The 7,679-nt window shown below is 40.3% G+C and overlaps 1 protein-coding gene across 1 annotated transcript; it reads right to left on the bottom strand.

The window, feature by feature from the left end:
- Positions 1–1,797: 1,797 nt before the first annotated feature.
- rpl31 (ribosomal protein L31) lies at positions 1,798–7,679 on the bottom strand. The gene is made up of 5 exons (XM_080422337.1): positions 7,628–7,679; positions 5,678–5,781; positions 4,116–4,241; positions 3,033–3,145; positions 1,798–1,969 (listed from the first exon to the last, which is right to left on the bottom strand). Exons 2-5 carry the CDS (start codon positions 5,779–5,781, stop codon positions 1,938–1,940), a joined length of 375 nt encoding a protein of 124 aa, XP_080278463.1. The 5' UTR covers positions 7,628–7,679; the 3' UTR covers positions 1,798–1,937.

Genomic DNA, 7,679 nt, shown 5'->3' with positions numbered 1-7,679 from the left:
CAATGATGGCTGACATTTGTTAATTTAATGTTCAGTTATATATCTATCTTCTCACACTCACCACTGATTGCTCCACTTCTCAAACATTTTCACATCAAGGACTCCTGGCAGAAAAAAGACTCGTGCTCTAAATAAACTTTTAAGGAAGACTCCTTATAGACTAAAATAAGTTTTTCTTTGTATTTGAACATGCTCATAAGGTGCAAAAAGTAGCAAATGTTTCGGTCAAAGGACCTTCGCCAGTGCTATATCAAGGACCCCAAGATTGATTACATATTAGGCATCAGACCCAGACCCCCATTTGAAAAGATTTAGTTTCAGGGACCCCATAAGGATTTTCTTTTCTTTTTTGTACAGAACTTTACAGCTGTTTAGGCTACTGTAGGTGGAGAGTGAAATCTATGATCTGATTCTGAAGTGTCATTATGCATTCATTCTAATGAAATTATTTTTCTCGTATTGCCGGGGACCCCTAGAACCCTCTCAAGGGCCCCTGGACCCCACTTTGAGAACCACTGGAGCGACAGTATGTCACACATTAAAATGCTGATTTCATTTAACTGAGTTACACATGTCCTACTGTACTCACACATGATGGCACCGTGGAATAAAGAATCGTTTGTTCCGCGTTGATGCATGTTAATCGTGGGACAAATTACACATGCAGCACTTTAGATAACGTTGCCGTCAGGCGGAAACAGTTCAAAACTGTTATTTTTCAAACTTTAGAAATAGTGAAAATAGCCAATCTACAAGCACACTTGTAGACCTATTTACACAGCTTTTGTCTGACACTCGTGATGAAGTAGGGCATCCATTTATGAAAAATCATAAGAAGTTTAGATGTGAGGCAGCATCACAACACCACAAAAACTAGTGTCATATTAACTTAGTTCTGACTTGATTGTCTGCAGAATTTGCGTTTGAATGCTTAAGCTGGAAGACAAATGCTGTCAAGAGCAGCACAGATTTGAAAAGAATACTTTATAACATTTAAGACCATTTCTTGTGCTATATTACATTCAAAGGCGGTTATTTCCATCTCTGCTGGTTAACTCACATGCTGGGGAGTGGGGAGGTATTATTCACCATGTTGTGGTGGAGACAGGTCAGAAGTAACATAGTGGAAAGCTCACAGGCTTTATGGGTTATCCTTTTGATAGGCATGTAGAAAATTATGTTTTATGCATATCGTTGCCGGGCAGAAACCGCTCCATATTTTTTAACTTAGATTAATGTCCTACTATTCATACTACAGCGTCACACAAAAGCATCAATAGTGGCTGAGCTTGTAGATCTGCTACGTTTGCAATTTTTTTATTTGGATCCTGAAAAGTAACAGTTTTGGACATGAGGTCAAAAGATATCAAAGATAAAAGATATTTGTGTTGAAATAGCTTTATGGAACCTTTTTTCTAAGGGCCAGATTGTGAGATCTAATGCCTCCCTTTTGACAAAACAATGATGTAATAATGGTTCCAATCTGGCGTGCACCAAAGTATACATAACCATCAGTGTCATTAACCCATTAAGACCTGAGGCGATTCTTAAAAATGTTTTCTAAATCCTAACAGTTTTTTGAAAAAAAATCTAAAAAATATTTTTCAAGAAATTTCAAAAATAGCAGATATACAAGCTCATAGCGCGGCAATGAGCTTGTATATCTGCTATTTTTGAATAGCCTAATAAATCTAAAGTGACACAGATGCGTTCCAGGTATTAATGGGTTAATAAGTGGAAAGAAACATCACCCTTTGATCAAATCTCAACACTCTGTGAAATAAAGACATAAACAGATCCTTTCAAAAGTTTTATTCCACTTGCTGAGAACTCACATAACACAAGATCCTATTAAACATGCAGAGTGGATAACAAACATTGAACTGCTCCTTTTGAAAAGTTGTTTTTTCCCCCCTCAACTTGCAGGGTGGAGAATTCTAGTTCTCATCAACGTTGACTGTCTGGAGACCTGTTGAGGAAAAGGAGAAACTTATTAAATTCTTAAGTCTAAACCACATGAACCTTAGTGTCCCTATTCTGTGCATGTCATAGTAGGGGAATGTTTGGTGAAAATAGCTGATCTACCAGCTCAAGCTTGTGTGTTGCAACACGTCATGTTGAGAGCTTGTAGATTAGCTATTTGACATACAAAGTATATAAGGTTTAACAAATAACCAAAATTAGACAATCTACAAGCTTACAATAGACAATCTACAAGCTTACAATAGACAATCTACAAGCTTACAACGCCTCGTAAGCTTGTAGATTGTCTGGTGCGTGATTTGACATGATAGAAGACATGCTGACTTCTATGGAATCCAAATGACTGAAACCAGTCATTTGACTGAGAACTTTATTCCATGCATACACAAAGCAGACTCTGGGGTCCAGGCGGATGAACGCGCTACAAATAGAGGGACCTCAGCACCTCTGTCTGTACTTAGCGTTCACTACTGCACTGAAACTAGATTTGGGCAAAAACACAGCCAGCTTTGGGTGATTTTAACTTGCAATTTCCCCAAAATAGGACAAAACATTGCCAAGTAATGTGAGGGCACAGTTGGGTGTCCCGACAATGAATCCATTGCGTTTGTCAACAATCTATGGAAAATAGTGCTTTTACAAAATGGCCAATGTTAGAAATGAGTCAAGACTGTTCAGACTGGACTGTACAGCCATATCATGGCTTGACTATGAAAACAAATGTCTGTAGACTGTCCACACAGCGCAGGTATCCTTGTATGATAATAATTGATGGGGTGTTTTGCTACAGTACATTTTTATGATGTGAACTTCTTCCTCTGCATTTACCAAAAAGTTAGAAGCAGTGGGCGCAGTTAACACAGCACCCAGGGAGCAGTTAGGTGTTAAGTGTCTTGCTCAGGGACACATAGTCTTCCAACACGAGGGTCAACCCTGGCAACCTCCTGAGTCCCAGACAGCCTCTCTAGTCTACCCACTCAGCTATGGCCGCCCATAGACTCTTAAGACAGTGTGTCCAGTTGTAAAGAGGATGTTTAATATCAGCTCACCTTTGCATGTTGTGACGGGAACGTATGTGACCAGGGTGTACAGTTTGTTGGGGGAATCCTCGTCCTCATTGCGCTTCCTGGAAAGCCGCACGCGGATCCTGTACGGCACGTTCCTGTACAAACGACAAAGAAACGTTGAGCGGCTTCATTCAATCTAGTTGGAATGACAAGCTGGGCAGCCTCGTGTTTAGCCAGGCCAGATGATCAAGAGATACCCGCCTACTGATACGTCTGGTGACATCTACATTCAATGCATGGGCTAAAACTGGGCAGGAATCATTTGGAAATTTAGAAAATAACAGCATCACAGAAGCAATGCCAAGACTTCATACAGGGAAGAATTGGTTTTCAAAGCGGTGGGCTGCACGTAGGTTTGTTAGCGCTGGTTTTATCCGTCGGTCCAAGCCCTTAGATTGAATTTTTTAGATTTCTCCAGACGTGATGTAAGACTAACAAGCTGACTGCATTGTGACTTCATAGTGGCTACGCAAACGTCCCAAGTTAAATTGTTCCAAGCTGGCGAAGGCACAAAGACACTTGGTAGAGGTTTGGGTTGGGTAGATGCCTTGCCATAATGAAACTCAATATTGGTGAGATAGCTTCAATAGTTGCTCTGTTGATTAGAAATGAATTGATATTCCAAATAATAGTCTCCTCATTGACTTACGTTGCATGGTGAAACAGCTCTCAGAGTATTTTAAGCACAAACACAAAGTAGGCCGAGTTGATTTGAAATGTTATATATTGGCATAATCCAGAGTGCATTTGTTTGTGTGCTAAGAGTGACTTTTAAGACCTGTTTTACTGTGCACTGCAAGTCAATGACAGGACTATTTTGGAACAGAAAGAAAATACATGATATTGAAGATATCTCGCCAATATTTCGGGTAACATCATGGCCAGATAACTACACAACCAAAAACTCTACCAAAGCACATTTACAAACAGGCCGTTCACACTGAAATAATCTTACACCAACCATTACATTTGACATATATATTAGTATTTAGTCTTTGGATATATATATATATATATATATATATATTGCACAATAGACCAACGTGTGGTCCCCTGTCTCCTCACCTGACGCCTTTGCTCCACACCGCCTTGTTGAGACGAGTGTCGATGCGGACATCGGGGGTTCCCATCTCCTTCACGGCGAAGTTGCGGATCTCCTTGATGGCGCGGGGGGCTCGCCTCTTGAAGCTCCTGTACGGAGAGACACAGGACGATGGGGGGAAAGACATGTGATCAGACTCTGCAGTGTGATTCACCATTAGGAAACTGTGGACATTCTACAAAATCTGTCTGGCTAAATGTGATCCAAGTATATCCCTAGTTGAACTCTAATTATGTCATGCTTGTAGTTTACAATGGTGAATCACATCCAAATTATATAAATGTCCCTCACAACTGATGGCTATTATATAAATACTGTATAATCATAATCTAGACCAGGGGTCTTCAACAGGGGGTGCTCAGAGCTACTATAGGGGGTCCACCAAATCCTTGCGTGATGGGATTCTTTTTTTTTTTTACATTAACCACTTCAACCCTAACATCCCTTTTCTGAGGAGAACTTTAGCCAAAAATAGCAGATCTACAAGCTCACAATGCCGTTGTGAGCTTGTAGATCTGCGTTTTTTGGCAAAGAGGTACAGGTGTATAGGGAAAAAAGAGCAGACCAAGTTGGGGAAAAAAGTTGAATCTGAAACACAATTTTATACAATATAGAGGGGGTCCCTGCTTCATCTCTCTCTCTCAGCCAAGGGGTCCTTGGCCTGACAACGTTGAAGACCCCTGATCTAGACACATTTATCTTCCAGGCACCCAATGACTTCTATCTTACAGATGGGGTTTTAAACCTCTATTACTACAGATTCAGCAATTGAGACATTTCTATCAGAATCAATGTGGAAAAATCAGTGTTACTTTCCCACCCAGTGCATATAAATCTCCTAATGCAGCCACTATACTCCATCAAAACAGACGTTTTGCTAAATGTGGAATTGTGTTAACATATCACAAGGTTTACTTAAAAACGGCCAATAGTCAGACAAGACGGTAAGCAGCATTCGGTCACACAATATCCCACATACAGCGAGAACAGCAGAGCTACAAGCTCACTCAAGCTGCAGTGAACTTGTAGGTCGGCTATTCTCGGGTGCAAGAGTACCAGATCTAACGCTGCGGATTCATTCATTTCAGTTTTAAGTGTCAAACTTCATCCACACAACCACTACTAAGGCTCACTGGCCATCCTACTCTTTGTCTGTGTATCGGTTCTCAAAGTGGGGTCCTGGGACCCCCAGGGGTCCTTGGGGAATACCAGGGGGTCACCAGCCAAATTAGTTAATAAAGCGTCACAATCATTTTAACCCCATTATCCATATTTCATACTTTGGCTATTCAAAAATAGCAGATCTACAGCTATGAGCTTGTAGATCTGCTATTTTTGAAAAATCTTGAAAACGTGTGCAAATGTTTTAATCTTTTTTTTTTAAAAACATTTTAACTCATCTCTTTTTCTGGGGGTTCCCTGTAACAACATATTTTCAGGTGGGGGTCCGTGGCCACATACATATAAATGTGGGGGTCCTTGGCACGAAAAGGTCTGAGAACCACTGGTGTAGTAAGGTACTCACACTCCATGGATGCGCTTGTGGACATTGATGGTGTATTCCCTGGTCACCACCTCATTGATGGCGGAACGACCCTTCTTCTTCTCTCCTTTCTTAGTTGGGGCCATCTGGAAACGTACACAAACTTAACATGAGTACAGTTTACAAGGTCAGGGACACATCAAACCACATGAACCCTACCTAGCAGGCCTATTCTGGGAGAGACAGTCGAGTGAAAATAGCCGATCTACAAGCTCATAACTTGTCGCAACGCAATGCGTTCTGAGCTTGTTGAACAGCAATTTTCCGCTAAGATATAATCCGCTAAGATATATTTAGTAGTAGAGAACGTACACAAAAAGCCTATTTTGATCAGAGTTTTGCCGTTATCTCTACACATACTGGTACAAACAGTAAAGGAATTCTGGACCAAATAATTTAACTATAAACATGTTCTTAGATTGGGGGCCCAGAGATTTAAAAAAGAAAAGAAAGAAAAAGATCTCTCATCAAACGGGGGTCTGTAGCCTAGTTCATAACAAATTGCGGGTAATTGAATTCCAATTAAAATCTTTGAGAATCACTGCCCTACAGCATGACATTAAAACCTCCATCTTTGGAATTCAACTACAGACTGATTGCAATGTTTTTAATAGAAGACTCGAATTATGGCTATTTGTACTATTTACCCCATTCCTGAAGTCTCCTGTTGGAGATGTTACAGCAGGTGTTCAGAATTACACTGATTTGTCCAATTTAAGTTACACTTTTATCATACTTTCTACTCCACTACATCTCCGAAGATACACTTGATAGCTGTCGTTACTTGGCAGATTTAAGTTAAATAATACATGACACATTAAATTGATGAGAACATTAATGCATTACTAAAAGTAATGATTACTAAAAGTAATGGACCATTCTGCATTAATACCTATTACATTTGGTACTCAAAAAGTTGATGACAATACTTTTGCACTTTTACCCCAGTAAAGCTTCAAAATGCAGATGATGTTATTCATGTTAAAAGACGTGTATTTCTGGATCAAATATCGGATCCCAACAACACCAGAGCACCTCTTTCTCTGCTTATCGTCACTTTGCATTCGTGTAGAATAGATGCTAACAAACAAGCCAGCCAACAGCTAGCGTTGCCAGGTTTGCTGAGAGAAATAAGCAACCAGGTCTATGAAAACGAGCCCAAAAGCAGAAACTATAGGCCACATGAGCACTTTAAACCTACAAGTGAGTGTACATACATTTGGATTGGCCATTTGAAAATAGCAGATGAGCTTGTAGATCTGCTATTTTCAAAAAATGAAAAAAAGTGGGCTCTTTGGATTTTTTTTTTTGAAACATGTTAACACAGATCTGGTACAGAGGGGCTTCCTTGCACAAAACATTTACAGATAAGGGAAATATTTGAGGAACCACTGGTTTAAGTAATCATTTAGAAACAAGCCACTACACTTTAGAAACAAGCCCCCAAAAAACCACCACCACCAATATTTACAAACAACTTTAGAGAAAAAAAGCCAGCAAGTCGCTTATAATATGCGGGACATGGCAACCCTGCAAGCTAGCCTTACAGCTTGGACATAAATAATCACCTCAGTGAGTTTTTAACTGACAAACAGCCAGGAATAACGATAGTACTAACGAACCGAAGTACTTGTTCGTACCACGTTTTCTACAGTAATACATTATATTGGGTTTAACGCCACTTAAAGCTGTGGTTAGCCTTGGTTGTGTGTGTGTGACTGCTTTCTACGCTGTTTCAGCATGAGAACACTGAGGAGGATTCATCGTCCATTCTGAGTATTAAAAACATCCATAACGGGGTCCATACCCGCACAGGGAGCTGAACTAAACCCCGATGAAGGATATTATTTAATAAAAGTGTTGTTTTCGGGTCTAACAGTGACAGGATGACATTAGATTAAACAGATCAAACGTGGGCTGAATTCTACTCACCGCGACTCAGAGCAGAGGCGGAAGTTCGAAAGGACTCGCAACGGGCGTTGCA

Source organism: Gymnoscopelus braueri (genome assembly GCF_963280865.1).
Source record: "Gymnoscopelus braueri genome assembly, chromosome: 24".
NCBI lineage: Eukaryota > Metazoa > Chordata > Actinopteri > Myctophiformes > Myctophidae > Gymnoscopelus > Gymnoscopelus braueri.
The sequence above is the reverse complement of the archived record's forward strand: the minus strand, read 5'-3'. Positions and strand labels throughout refer to the sequence as shown.

What these genes read in the sequence shown, in the direction of transcription:
- rpl31 (XM_080422337.1), bottom strand. Translation starts at nt 5,781, where the DNA reads ATGGCCCCAACTAAGAAAGGAGAGAAGAAGAAGGGTCGTTCCGCCATC. An exon ending in CACAAGCGCATCCATGGAGT is followed by an intron (nt 4,242 to 5,677) that starts GTGAGTACCTTA and finishes CTCTCCGTACAG; the next exon opens with GAGCTTCAAGAGGCGAGCCC. An exon ending in GTGTGGAGCAAAGGCGTCAG is followed by an intron (nt 3,146 to 4,115) that starts GTGAGGAGACAG and finishes TCGTTTGTACAG; the next exon opens with GAACGTGCCGTACAGGATCC.